The sequence below is a fragment of the Lycorma delicatula genome, chromosome 10 (assembly GCF_047948215.1).
Source record: "Lycorma delicatula isolate Av1 chromosome 10, ASM4794821v1, whole genome shotgun sequence".
NCBI lineage: Eukaryota > Metazoa > Arthropoda > Insecta > Hemiptera > Fulgoridae > Lycorma > Lycorma delicatula.
In genome coordinates this window covers 104,830,430-104,846,124 of record NC_134464.1, presented here as the reverse complement: position 1 = coordinate 104,846,124, position 15,695 = coordinate 104,830,430, and the positions used below count along the sequence as shown (strand labels likewise).

General features: G+C 30.1%; 1 protein-coding gene across 1 annotated transcript in view; it reads left to right on the top strand.

Annotated features, from left to right (window-relative positions):
• Positions 1–15,695, top strand: part of LOC142331395 (RYamide receptor-like) — a 989,745-nt gene that overhangs the window by 379,292 nt on the left and 594,758 nt on the right. Inside the window, exon 3 of the mRNA XM_075377276.1 lies at positions 13,008–13,854. Coding sequence (XP_075233391.1) covers positions 13,525–13,854 — 330 coding nt within the window. The 5' untranslated portion in view covers positions 13,008–13,524. The remainder of the gene's footprint in view (positions 1–13,007; positions 13,855–15,695) is intronic.

The following is a 15,695-nucleotide window of genomic DNA, read 5'->3' as shown; positions in this document are numbered from 1 at the left end:
TTTGGATCTGTTGTATGAGCTCTTCTTTTTATTTTAACTGCTATTGGTGCAGAACGAACCAATGGTGGTGGGCCAGGCGGCTGCGCGCAGCGCACGAACGATTAATTTGGACAAACGATTTATAATTCTTGATATGAACGATTTATCTAAAATTATATGTGTGTTTTGGGGATAAAAAAGGAAAACATTGGAGTTAGAGCTGCGTTCAAAAATTAAAACTCAAAACAACAGCAAAAATGTTCAGGACGCGGTGGGCCAAAGGCCCGGCTTTTTCCTAATTTTAATAAAACACCTTGAAAGGAAACGTATAGTATATGATTTATTATTTAATTATATTATAGAATTAAATGCAAGACAAATACAACGTTTAGAAATACCTAAAACTCCATTCACAAACACTCTCCTAGAAAGCAGTCAAGAAATTACCTTACATCGATATTATCATTCGGATATCTGCTCTTAGGCAGGTCCAGATGCATTAACACACGGGTTGGTCTAGTGGTGAACGCGTCTTCCCATATCAGTTGATTTGGAAGTCGAGAGTTCCAGCGTTCAATTTCTAGTAAAGAGGCAGTTACTTTTATACGGATTTCAATACTAGATCGTGGATACCGGTGTTTTGGTGGTTGGGTTTCAGTTAACCACACATCTGACGAATGATCCAACTGATGCCTGTACAAGAATACACTTCATTTACACTCATACATATCATCCTCATTTATCCTCTGAAGTAATACCTAAACGGTAATTCCCGGAGGCTAAACAGGAAAAAGAAAGGAAAAAAGAAAGAAAGGTCCACATGCATCATGTCCATCCTAATTCTTCTTTAATCCTAGCTAAAGGTTTTAGTTTTTCCTATTAATTCGTTCTATAATTTTTTATTCTTTTCAACTTCTAATAATTCTTCTACCATTGTTTTGTTCAATTCTATTGTTATCATATCTCTCAACCCATTAGTTTTTTTATTCTGAAATTTTTTGGTAGAGCCTGTAATTTTGATAACTTATTACATTTGTCTCTAAAATTTAATTGTAACATTTTACAACACGCTCCTTCAAGTCAACTTCATTTTGCTACTTAATAATTTTGTATTTTTTTTTTTTGAACTAAACGCTTCCTTTACCATGGATATATTCTATTTGTATTAACGTCTGCAATCCTTTGGTAATGTAGTACCTAATTATATTTATTTTATTTTTTCAAATCTTCCTTCTTTCTTCAATTTATTTTCCTTTTTCCTCTTAAATTAATTCTTACTTTCCCGGCTAGAGATCTATTGCTGATATATAGTAGCTGTTGCTATAAAAGAAAGGAAAGGTATATAGATCGGTCCAAAATTTCGATGTCAGCTTTTTTTACTAATGTTGAAATTTCACCACCCCTTGAGCCCCAAAAAAATAAAATGAAAAAGAAATCATAGAAATTTTCGGAGGATGTATGTTATACTTCCGTACCTAAGTACGTGAGTTGCATATATGTTCGTACTTGCTCAACATAAATTCCTCGAAAATGGCTGAAGAGATTTCTGTATATGAGGCATTTGTGGCATTAGATTTTACGAAGAATTAAGAAAGAATGATGGGCAATATTCGTTATTTTGAATTTTTGTTTTGTCGAAAAAAATTGAGGTTTAATACGATGAAAAGGTTTAATACTACTTAATGTATTTAAAATTCCAAAATGTTATATCAATCGGAATGAGGAGTGGAAAAATATTCAATATTATTTATAAACAGTTTTCACCTCATACCTCGAAAACACATTGACAAGAAATGTTGAAATATCGCACTAATATTTGGCTGTATATATAAATATAAATATATATATATATGTGTGTGTGTGTATGTGTGTGTGTGTGTGTGTGTGTGTGTGTGTGTGTGTGTGTGTGTGTGTGTGTGTGTGTGTGTACACATATATACATCGCCAGTTTGGCCTGATTTTCGATAAGTGACAAGGGGATATCATGGTACTTTTATTTTTATTTTTTTGTTTTAGGATGTCCCGGCAGATGTTGTTTAAATTTTAGGAACTGATTCAGGATTCAAAACAAAAATTTCACTCGTACAAATCCGCTGTCTCGTTTCATTTTCCTTTTGTTTTATATTTTCCTGGCAAAAGCTATACGGGTTGTCTTGACAGGTGTTACCAAACTTAAGATACTCTTCAGGGTAGCAAATAAACGAAAAATTTTATGTAAATAAATTCCATATCTTGCTTGAATTTCTCTCTATTCGCCATCTTTTTACTTTTCAAAAAAAAAATGTATATTTTAAGATTGAATTGGGGTATTTTAATGGAATTTTTTATATCTGACTTAATAATATCTACAAAATAAATAAGTTTGAAAATTCCAAAGTGGAGACAGTATAAATTCTTTGATCATATATAACTACGTAAATATTAATTTGACCGAATAATATTTTATTAGATAAATTATTATTATATATATATTTTTCCTTCGGAATTACGGGCATCAACTGCATTGATCATTAGCCCTTCCCCAAAACAAAACCAAAAAAAATGAACAAAAACTATCCCACTTTAATAATAGAATTATAAATTATTAAAAACATTTTAAAGGATGTTAAAAATAAATATATTAGATACTTTAAAATTATAAAAAGGCATGTAAATAAAAAAAAGAAAGAAGAGTCCTCTTATTTATTACTTACCTCTTTTGTTTATTGACTAGGTAAATCCTTAGTTCATCCTTTTTTTACTTCTTTTTTCAATTCTCTGTACGACCTCTTCCTCTGAAAACAGTGTATTGAGACCTCGGAGATGAAATCTTCTTCTATTTCCTATACACCAATCTTGGTTGAGAGGTTACTCTATTTTCCGTAGAAGAAGATCCAACTTCAAGTGGAGTGGAGAATATTGCATCCAGTTCAAGACTGAATACCCACCCAGTTAGTCTAGTGGTGTACGCGTCTTCCCAAATTATCTGATTTGGAAATCGAGGTTACAACGTTCAAGTCCTAGTAAAATCAGTTATTTTTACACGATTTGAATACTAGATCGTGGATACCGGTGTTATTTGGTAGTTGGGTTTCAATTAATTACACTTTCTCAAGAATATTCGAACTGAGACTGTCCAAGACTACACTTCATTTACTCATACATGTCATCCTCATTCATCCTCTGAAGTATTTTCTGAACGGTAATTACCAGAGGCTAAAAAGGAAAAGAAAGAAAAGTTCAAGACTGAATTCATTCCACGCTGAAACTTTTGGGGTGACTAAAATGCTTGCCTTATCTTTTGGATTCCTCTTTGTTTTTGAGGCTACACAGTTTTCTCTTCACAGTCTTTCTATCCAGAGCTTGAACTTGCATCAGACCAGATTCTGACTACTGCATTCTTGCCACACCTTCCTTCATCTTAGGAAGAGTATTTTGGGCATTTTCAGATGTATTCTTAACATCCTTTCGTGCAACGGATACTGGTAGCTGTACCTTGACAGGTCTTACTAGTTCTTTTGGGAGAAAAGCTTTTATCATTCTATATGTGATTATTTCAATCATATCTGTATAGCTGCAAGACTTGTTGCAAGAGTAGAAAGTATTTTTCAGTGTTGATCTTCGCCAAAGAAGGGGTAGTAGTTGCTTGTGCACATGTCTATGTAAGTCGAGGTGTTCGGTTGCTGACAATTTTTCCTTCTTCACAAGATCTGACTTTACGTAATGTTTTCACCTCCTTCAATGAAAATGGAAACTGCGAGGAGGTTTTCACCTCCTCGCAGTTTCCATTTTCTAAGCTGGACAGTTTCTAGAACGGCAGTTACGCTGTCCCTTGCAATTGATACAAACAGGAAAATCTCTGCACGGCTTGCCCTCATGACTTGCTTCACCACACACGTAAATTTGTTGTATTTCGTATCTGAGAGTAGTATAACCAAAGCGCTGGCATTTGAAACTTCGCATTGTCTATTGTATAAAGCTCGCACGTTCAAACGATATATGCCAGTACGTATTTTCTCAGGCAAGAAAGATCTATTGAATGTAAGCATGTGTGAAGCAGAAGCAAGAAGCTCACCGTTCCTTCTCATGGTCAACTTTTGTCATTCGGTCACACCTTGACTTGATATTTCTTGAACTATTCCTTTTTCTGTACAATTAAGCAGATCTCAACAAACTACAACTTAATTGTATGATTTAAGGTTGCTATGCGGTTCTACAATCACAGGGAATTCACCAATCTTCTTCAAAGAAAAAAGTTTTTGTGTTTGGCGGTCATTTACCGTCTCTACGTACAAAGCATTAAATATTTTTCAGATTTTTTAACGAGTCCTTCAACAAACCCGGAAATTGCGAGCAATCAAATTGATTGCTACGGGTTTACTTTAGAGAAGTATTCTCTCTCTCAATTCCAAGATACCTGAGACTGGGTGTCCTACATCCTACAAATAGCTACCGTTCACTTTTGAGTTCATTTTTAATTCTCATTGAGTCCTTACTTCTTTTTCATTTCGCTTCTGACAAATTAGATGTTTCTAGACGGAAAAGGGTGCTTAGGTAAACCCTCTGCTACGTTTGGTTGTTCAAGATTCTGCACATAAGGTTTATCCCTTCTACAGCAAGACTAGCCGTCGGGGTACATCCCCATTCGAGGGCTTCCAAAACGGAAGATCTGGCTGGTACTCTGGTGGAACCAGCATACGTACTGGCAGAGAGTGGATGCGCAATCTCTGCACTGACTCCAGGTGCCTACTCTCCAAAGCTTTCAGGGCACTGACATATATGGGCACCTTCCTACATTTTTGCCATCGCGGGAGATATGTGGATAACGGAAGTGTTTCTATTATATCTGCAACAACATCAACCCTGGTCGCCAAATCGCTATCTCTAAATTTAATTCGTATAAATCTATTTCCAAAATTTTTTTCAAATGTACATGACCTACAGGTGGCCGAAAAATAGAATCCGTATAGTAAACTGAAGATGAAAGTCAGGTGGAAAGAAAGAACACATTTCCGAGGAAAATATCCGGACTTGCTAACGAAGCTTTTTCAATTATACAGTTTTTTTTATATTAATATGCAAAATTTAATTAAAAGGTAACTTTTTGAAGGGAATATACAACGGTTAATTAATTTTTACACGATGTAACATTGCCATTCGATACCAGGTAATGAAATGCCATTAGAACCTCTGGGAACATTTTGTAAAAACCGATTTCTAAAATTATTTTCTAAATTTTGTTTATCCAAATCGTTTTTTTTTTTCAAAATACTTTGCTATTTGTGTTTCAGTAATTTATTTGTTCAAATTTAAATAAAAATAATGTTCATTTATATTTAAAAACCCATTGGCGTATTTGAAATAAAAGTTTGTCAAGGGCGAAGCCGGGAAAGTTATGCATCCCCTTGTCGGTTTTTCTCTTTTGTGATCATACCTTCGTACATATTAAGCCAGGCTAAAAGGCAACATTCTTGCCTTACCGCCCTTCACAGGTTAAACAAATAGCATCTTTTATTTTCAATATAATTTTCTGATTCAGGTAAACTTCTTTCATTACTTTGTTGCTATACAGATTTATTTAAAAGAAGTAGAAAGAGATATCACCGTATTTATATAATGAAGTGCATGCAATAATTAAGTGCAATATTGGGTGTTGTCTTTGTTTTTCAAGAAAAAGGAGATAAGTTTATATTATGTAGTTGCTTAGATAACTTCATTTAATTAGAAGTAAAATAATGAAGGTAGTTTTTTTATCATTTAACATTATTTTAATATGAATTGTTCTAAAATTCCCTCATAAACGGTTTCCTTAAATGTTCAAGTATTTAAACTTTCTAAACACTAATAACAAAGTAAACCTTTTGTCTGTTAAATTTAATTTCAATTAATAATATTTTTTTTATTTACTATCGTAAGAGTAAACTTATGTTTCGTTAAAACTTTTTATTGTTATATCTTGTGTGAAGTTTAATTGTTTCAAAAGTAATTTAATTAATTAAATTTACTATCTTATTCTCAGTTTTTTTCTTTTCTAAGCAATGTATAATTATCTTTTAATCAGATCTTTTTTAATCAAGACTTAATTTTATTCATTTTTATTTTTTAACAAGTATATATGTTTACTACAAAAGTTTGGGAATTTATTTCTTAAAAATTTATGTAATTTCAATTACTGGTTTTTTTAAATGACTTTATACTTTTGATGAATTTATACTTCTCATTTACTATTCATAATATTTTTTACTCATACTTGATTAACATTTACTCGTAATGTATTAATCATATACTCAGAATCAAAGTTCGAAAATATTAAAAATATATTTTCAATTTATTTGAGTTATACATAGTCAAATCTCAAATTTATTTTATATAGAAATACTGGAAAAATAATTAAAATGTTTTTGACATTACTATATCATTACTAAGCGTTATTAAATTAAATATTTTTGTATTTACCTGTTTGTTTAAAATGTTTTGTAAGTAAATATATATTTACAATTTTATATTTAAATTTTAGGTAATCAGTCGTGTTCGAACCTTGGCGATTCCAGTTCCTTGGAATTTTCCTAGTAGGTTTTAGGGATTGCCTTCTCAATGTGGTTAATTGAAATCCGACGACCTAAAAATCACCAGTATCCACAGTCTAGTATTCAAATCCATATAAAGGCCTTTGCCTTTACAAAATTTCAAACCTTAGAACTTTCAATTTTGAAAATCAGCTGATTTTGCGAGAATTTAACCATTAGACTAACCCGGCGGGTTATAAATGTATATATACATATGTCATTTTTCAACAGAGATCTATCATATATTTACCTCATATGATATATCAAAAAAAAAAAAAAAAAAAAAAAAAAAAAGGTTAAAATGTTTCGTTAAACCGTATGTTAATTTTAAGTAATAAAATCTACTAAAAACTTATTTAAATATCTTCTTTGATTTTCACAGAATTATTTAAATATAATTATTTATAAAAGTAAATAGAAATAATTTTCTGAAAATCAAATAAAATACGTGTTTAATTTTTTCGTCAACATGGATTTTCAACAAGTAAAGACTTCATTCATCAACTGTTTGTAAAAAAAATCTGCTGTAATAAAAACTGTAAAAAATTTAACTTTTTGTAAAAAAAATCCTTAGTGATTTTATGGCAACCGTTTCGATAATGATCAAGTTTTCTTATTGAATTGTTGATTGTAATTTTTAGTTTCATTCAAATAGAATAATATTATGCAAAAAATCTGATGTGGACACCATATGACTTCCTTGTACGCCTATTAAATTACATATATTTTTATATATTTATGTTAATTACATATTACTTGTTTTTTTCATACCTTTTTTCTGTTATTATTGAATTATGATTTATTGTAAAACATTTCTTTTACAATCAGAGGTTAATAATCTATATATATATATATATATATATATAGATTAAATGTTTGTTCAAAATCTTAAATCTCCAAAAGTTCTTCATCAATTGCTTTGAAATTTTGAAACAACGTTACATTCGAATACACTCGTGTTTTTATATACCTACTATTTATATACCTAAGATGTCACACCTGTGATAGGTAAAAACATGCTTATTTTTTTAAAAAAGCGCTATCTGTTGGATGTAAAAGCAACACGCACTATACTAAATATTTTACGAATCCTTTTCAATGTTTCCGATATGTGTCTCCGCTGTATACTAAAAAAACTACTGGACCGATTTACGAGCGGAAAAAAGGGAGAAAGGGAAAAATCGAAAAAGCTAAAAGGGCAGAATGTAAAAAGGAAGAAGGGGAAAATGGAAAACTAAAAAAGGGAAAACAGGGAAAAGTAAAAACGGGAAAAGGAAATGGAAAGGGGAAAGGGAAAAGAGTAAGATGGAAAGGGAAATAAATGAAAGAGAAATGGGGGAAGTAAATGGAAAGAGGAAGGAAAGCCGAAACGGGGGAAATGAAAAGGGAAATAGAGGGGAAAGATATAGGAAAAATGATAATGGCGAAAAGGAAAGGGAAAAGGGAGAAAGGGTAAAAGGGAAAAATGGAAAGGTTAATTATGTGAAGTTCCGTAATGTTCATTTTGTTAATGTTTTATCAAACTTTCAATTGTGTTCATTTAATCAATGCTTCGCTATTGCTAGATTTGACTACATATATATATATATGTATACTCAAATCTAGCAATAGCGAAGCATTGCCGGGTCTGCTAGTTATTAATAAATCAACATTTAAATTTAAAAAATAAAGCAAATAAAGTCGAATTCGAGCCGATGTGCCTTCCCCTTGTAAGATCCAAATATTTCATTAATTAGAATTTTATGGGCAATAATCCATATAATCCAATTTTTTTGAATTTTGGGCTTTGTTGGACAGTTTTGGTCTAGTCGATTGCAATCAAAAGTAAAGGTACACAATTGGAAGTTGCAACAGTCATAAATCCAAAATTTCAACATTATACAGCTAATCGTTTTTGAGTTATGCGAGATACATACGTATGTACAGACATCACGCCGAAACTAGTCAAAATAGATTCAGGGATAACCAAAATTGATATTTCCTTTGAAATCTGAAAACCGAAATTTTTTGCGACTACAGTACTTCCTTATACGATGTACAAAGAAATATAGTAAATAATATAATATAGAAAATAATAATATGAATATACAGTTAATATTGATTTCACGTAAGTTTTTTATTGGCATATATTAAATACACGTTTTACTTTGGCAGATTATAAAAATTCTATTTGTTGTTTTCTCCAACCAGTTTTCCAGCTACTTCCGGGTCTGGGTGTGTGTACATAGGCAAATGCAATTACTGTTACCGGCTTAACAGGCCAATGTAAATGTAAATGTATCGGTAAACATGGACTCATGGAGGAGGGGACTCATGTCCGGCTCTTTGAGGAGGGGTTAGTGAGATAGGAGGTTTAGTGGTATGGCGCAGGCACACACACGCACTACTAATAACATCTTGCGGAACCTGTTAGATAGTCTGAATTTTAATCCGTAAATGGGGTCCTCCGATTCACAAAAAGAAAAAACCACCAAAGAACACCGTTATCCAAAGTCTAGCATTCAAATCCGTATAAAAAAAATTGCCTTTACAAGGATTCGAGAACTTAGAAATCTCGACTTCGAAAATCAGCTGATTTTCCGGTAACGAGTTTAACCACTAGAATAACCGGTTGGGTAAATAGAACGCGTATAAATATTAATTTAAAATGTAATTATAATGCCTTAATACAGGAATTTTTATGATAGAAAACAAAAGAAATTTTAACAAACGTAACTGGCAATTACATACTCTTCCGCTACCTTTGTTCAAAATGTAGTCTCTGTTTCACTGTTGATAAATTAAGTCTCTCCCTCAACTGTTTAATTCTTCTAATTACATAATTTTTGTTTTAAATTGCATTTTCTAGTAAACTAATTTTTATGACTTATTTCCAGGCAAACCTATATCTAAATTGCTCTTTTATTCAATAAGAATTTTTCTATTAATTTACACATGTACTCTAAATTGTAATTATTGGGTTTTTTTTAATAATTGCAAAATCTTTCGACTTGTTAGTTGTAAAGCTTTAGCTTTTTCGAGGAAAAGATCAATTTTTTCCATCTTTAGTACTTCATACCTTTCTTAGCTTCATTCTTTTATCTCTAATTGACGCGTTTGGAAACCACTCTACAGTCAAAACTTGACTAGAAGAAGGCCAGATAAGTCATGACGTCAAATATAGAGAGGGGCGTTAACTAAACGCTACACATAAAGATTAAAGGAAATTTAAAACAGTTCTGATAATGGAGTGGTTCCGAAACGCGTCAGCTAGAGATAAAAGAATGAAGCTAAGAAGTACTAAACATAGAAACTATTGGTTTGTCTGGCATTTCTCCCATCACCACCTCATTCGGTCGCCCTAAACCATAACACCGAATGTCCGTACCACAAACGGTTTAGCGACCAATATCCTAATTAATTCCTAGAGCTAGCCTAACTGCGTTAGCAGAATAAGCGTGGTGCCCTACACCACTCGCTTGCGTGTCCCACCACTTACTTGTTATATATTACTAAAATGGCTAGGCGCACCTCATCTAGATACTAAAATATAAGACTTGTCAATAAATTAAAATTTATTACGTCAAGACCAGCAAATTTCTGCCACGCCTAGTTCGCTGAATGCTATCAAGTATCTGTCCACCATATTACAGCGCGTTTGGTGCTATATTTGACCGATGGCCGGCCATTTCTCGGGCTAGCTTCCTACACCAAGCGGTAGGAGTCTTATATCGCTTAAACACTGATGCCGGTTAAACAAAGCAACGGCATCAAGGAACTCCCATACGGTGCGACAATGCGGCTCATGCCACATTGACTCGCCGCTTGTAAGCGGCCAATTTTCCCCTTGACCTCTAAGTCTCAGGGTAGCCTAAGTTCTGGCCCCCCACGTGCTAGGCAGTAGAACATCATGTGTTCGTCGTTCGACTTGAACTCCTCGCAGACGCACAGCTCATCAGCTGCCAGGTAGAACCGAAAAAAAATATTGATTCATATTCGCGTGGTTGGAGAGCACTTGGACACGTAGAAACAAATAGTGATCTTAGCAGAAATGATAATAATAAATATTATCTTAACAAGAACAATTTTAAAGATCAATTTCCTAGAAAAACTGCTACGGCATTGTTAAATTTTGTGATTTAAAAAAATTCTTTAAATTTTTTTGTACAGAGGTAAATATTTAAATTCTATCTATACTTGTCTTTTTCTTTATTGTTCTAAAATAAAATTGTTTTACCTTATTTGTTAAAGATTTTTTGGATTTTTAAAAATAAAATCCATTTTTTTAATATTAACTCCCGATCAAATGTTGCCCGTTATTTGTAATTCATCGAATTAAAATTTGCCGTCTTATATATTGGATGAAAGTCGGATCGTTATTGATAATTATCATACGTATTTCAATTTTCATTCATATGTGGTATGATGAGATTAGTTTCTTTATATATTATAGTACTTCTTATATATTTTTAATACAGTGTTAGAGATAAACTAAAATTATTTTTAGGTAAGTGTAGTTTTTGTAATTGAAATGCATAGAGTTACTCTTATCTATGTATCCCGTAATCCAAATGTACAAATGGATTTAAAGATTATTTTTACTTCCTTGTACAAAATAAAGAAAGTATTGTAATCGCGAAACATTTTGGTTTTCAGATTTTAATGGAAATATTTATTTCGACCATCCCTGAATCTATTTTGACTAGTTTTGGCGTGACGTCTGTATGTATGTACGTACGTAAATATGTATCTCGCATAACTCAAAAAGGATTAGCCGTAAGATGTTGAAATTTTGGATTTAGGACTGTTGTAACATCTAGTTGTGCACCTCCCCTTTTGATTGCAATCAACTGAACAATAGTGTCCAAAAGGTACGAAATCCAAAAAAACATTGGATTTTTTATTTTTTTCTTAACTGCAGTAATAAGCCCTTATTGAGAGATTTTCAACGATATATAGTGGTATAGTGGTACTTATTTTCATTGGTTCCAGAGTTATAGCCAAATAAAATTAATGAAATATTTGGATCTTAAAATGGAAAGGCACATTGGTTCGAATCAGACTTCATCTCTTTTTATTTTTTAACTTTTTTTTTCATTTAAATATATTGCTTTATTAATAATTTATTAACCTCTGATTGTACAATTTTTACGATAAATAACAATTCAGTAACAACAATAAAAAAAATATGAAAAAATATCACAAGTTATTAATGAAATAAAATTTTATGAACTTTTCGTTTAAAAAAAAAATGTGTATATGTAATTTTATAGGCGCACAAAGAAGTCACGTAGTGGCTACATCAGAATATTTTTACATAATCGTTATTCAGTTAAAATTTAATTCTTTTTTTTTTTTTGTTACCTATAATGGTTTTAATTCCTGTGGTTTAACTGCGTAATATTTTTTTTTTCATAAGTTTGTATTTCAGATAATTTGTTAATTGAAGAGAAGGTCACCTTTATACTTTTAATCATGTAATTTTACTAACAGCTTTTTCCAATCTTGCTTAAAATAAAGGTGAAATATAGTAGTTTGTACTGTTATACAATTTTAAGGATTTAAATCTGCGTTTGTAAAATTTGTCACAATTATGTTCGGATTAAATTGCGACAATCCGTAAATTATAAATAAAAAATTGATGTAGGCACCACATAACTTCGTTGTACACCTATAAATTACATATACTAATTTTTTTTAAATGGAAGTACATAAAATTTTATTTCATTAATAACTTATGTTTTTTTTTAGATTTTTTTATTGTTATTATTGGATTATTATTTATCATAAATTTTTTTAGAGAGGTTAATAATTATTAATAAATCAATATATTTAAATTAAACAAAAAAAAAGTTAAAAAAAGGAGATGAAGTCTGATTCGAACCAATGAATCTTCTCTTTATAAGATTCTTATAAAATTTCATTAATTGAAATTTCATTTAGCTATAACTCTGGATAATTAGTACCATTTATCATATATCGTTGAAAAGCTCTTAATGTGGGCTTATTACTGCAGTTAAGAAAAATTCCAAAATCTAAATCTTTTTGTATTTTGAGCTTTTTTGAATACTTTTGGTTTAGTCGATTGAATTTAAAAATGGAGGTGCACAACTAGATATTACAACAGTCCTAAATCCAATTTTATGAGACCCTACTGCGGATCATTTTTTAGTTATACGAGATACATACGTACGTATTGACATCACACCGAAACTAATAAAAATGGTTTCAGGGATAGTCAAAATTTTCGTTGAAATTTGAAAAGCTAGATTTTTTGCGGTCACAGTTCTTTCTTTCGTTCGTACAAGGAAAGGAAGTAATTATTTCCAAAATCACGAAAAATTATTTTCAAAAAATAGTATTTTGAAACTTGTTATTAAAAAAAACTTCACAATGCAATTTTGGGGTTTATTAACAAAATTTAAATTGTAAAATAATAATAATTATCTTAAATTATGAATAAAAATAATGATAATTTATTTATTTATTTGTTTTTTTTTTCAGGTTTTGGTTTGTGGAAGATAATTCAGTTTACTAAGAAGTGTTGATAACTGAAAATAAAGTGAAAGGATAATTTTTTTACAAAAATTCTTGATAAATCATAATAAATTTATTTAAATAAATCATTAACATATCAATAGATACAGAGTAATAAAAACAAAATTCATTTAAGATAATAGGGAATATAAAATAATTGAGTGTTGATAAGAATTAATGAACTTCTTTTAAGAATCAATCAAAAAAATAAATAAAAATATTTTAAGTAAAAAGATTTGCTACCCAGAATACTTGATTAAAAAACGTTTACCCTAAAAATTATGAGTATTTTTTTTATTAATTCTCTATTAAAATATTTTTAAAAAAATAAGTAATTATACTATTTTCTGTAAAATTATAACATCATGTTTCATTAATCAAGTAAAGTGATTTAATAGTTTATATAAAAATGTGATATTATTCCTGTTTTAGTGATAAATCAAGCGATATTACGTAATAATAAAAACGAATATATTTTTCAAATATGAGTGTAGATTTAGATTCAAATAATACAACAAATTTGGATGATTTAAATAATATAAATAGTGGTAATTATATTAATACAAATAATGAAAATATATCTGTATCTACCATCGTTCCGTTAAGCGATGAACCGATATACGATGTGCCGTTGGAAGTTATGTTATTTTTATCTTTTTGTTACGGGTCTATATCTTTCGCTGCTGTACTCGGAAACGGTTTGGTTATTTGGGTTATAGCGTCAAGTCGACGTATGAGAAGTGTTACAAATTATTACATCGCTAATTTAGCATTAGCTGATATTGTCATCGGATTATTTGCTATACCGTTCGAGGTAAGTAATAAAAAAAAAATATATTTAATTAAATTATAAATTAATTTTAAATGCTTTGTAATAATTATCTTATTAGTAAACATGTAAGTTTTTTAATTATTTTGTAGTATTTTGTAAGTGTTTTAATTATTTTTTTATTTTTTGTTAGTTTGTAATTTTTTTTTTATTTATACAATTTTTGATTTGTTACAAACGTATATTAACGCATAAGGTAACAAATTGATAACATAATAAATGAAATGTTTAATTTTTAATTAAAACAAGACCAGCTGATGTGAAAACTAGACAACTATCACTGCATCTTTTTGATCCGATTTGAATTAGTTTTATCCCAAGATTTTCCAGCATCTTCGTATTAATTAAAAAGAATTTCTTTTTAATTCGGTGAAGGAAAAAGTTGTATTTAAATAAAGTTTTATTTAAAATACAGCTTACATCTTTCTTCAAGTGATAAAGTTTAACAAATTAGCCTTATGATATTATTTATTTAATTATATATATTTAAGAAAAAAATAATTATACATCTGTAATTAATTATTATATAAACTAATGAAAGGTTAAAAAATCAATCCTGTGCTAAAAAATCTGTAATAATATTTTAAACATTAAAAAACATCAAATGTTTTTACTTTGATTAAAAAAAAAATTAAATAAATATATTTAATCTACTTTCTACGTTTGCGTTAAATGTCAAAAATGTTTTTCATCTTTATAAAGAAATTATTTTAAAAAATTGGAACAGAAATAATTGAGAACTCATAGAACTTCTTAATTTTAAGGTTAAGGTTATTTTATCCCTATTCTTTTGAGAAGTATTAAAATTATTTCTACCATCATAATCCCTCATTTAAAGCAAGTATCTACGTCCAGAATACTTAAGTACTATAACTGTAATGATTATAGGTAACGAAATAAGTCATATATAACTCCCAAAAATTAAATAGCCAGTTTCAAGAATAATAAACTTTCTATAAAAATTAAGAAGTTATGTAATTTCAGGGTTTCCTTCATCACTGCGCCAAGAATTTTACTGTTTTTATTGCACGCTATATTGATAAAATGTCTAGTAATATTCAATTCTACAACAGAAATCATTCAGTCGACTTACTACAGGAATTGATAAATCATAAACATCATTACATCCAAAAAAGCACCTCTGAATTTTCCCTCTTTTACTTAGGTTCTCTACATGCATCACAGCTATAAAGAAATTTAGGAAAAATAATGTTACGGAATATACTAATAGCTATTTCTGTTATGTTTCCACAGGCTTTAAATCAACAAAAGAAATTATAAAGTGATAATCTAAAAAATCTTTCTTGATAGGTTAAAAAAGTCAAAAGTTTGACTTTGAAAAAAAAATTTTTTTTTTTAAAGTTATCCCACAAAATCTCATGTTTTTAGATAAAATAGTTTTAAAAATATGTAGCCCAATAAAGCCTTCCTATTCTTTTTCACTATTCTCGTTACTTCCCTGTCTGTTCATTTAATCTTCACCAGTCTCCTTTATGCTTATTTCAATTTCTTCAGTCTAGCTAGCTTTGTCTTCTTTTCGTCCAGGTTTTACATCCATACATAAGTACAGCCCAAACAATATAACACTTCATACTAACACCGTTTTACCACATCATAACTGGGTTTTTGCCTCTTTTTACATGCTTTTCATATGCTCACTTTCGTTCCACGGTTACCACTTGCTGAACTGTATTTAATGCGCAGATGGTGGACAGAAGTAATACAGATGCGCTGAAGGGTTTTTTGGAATAAACGTCGATGTAGTCGATCGGCTAACGTAACGCGTTGAACAATTTTTTACAAGATATCGAAAAATCTCATATTAT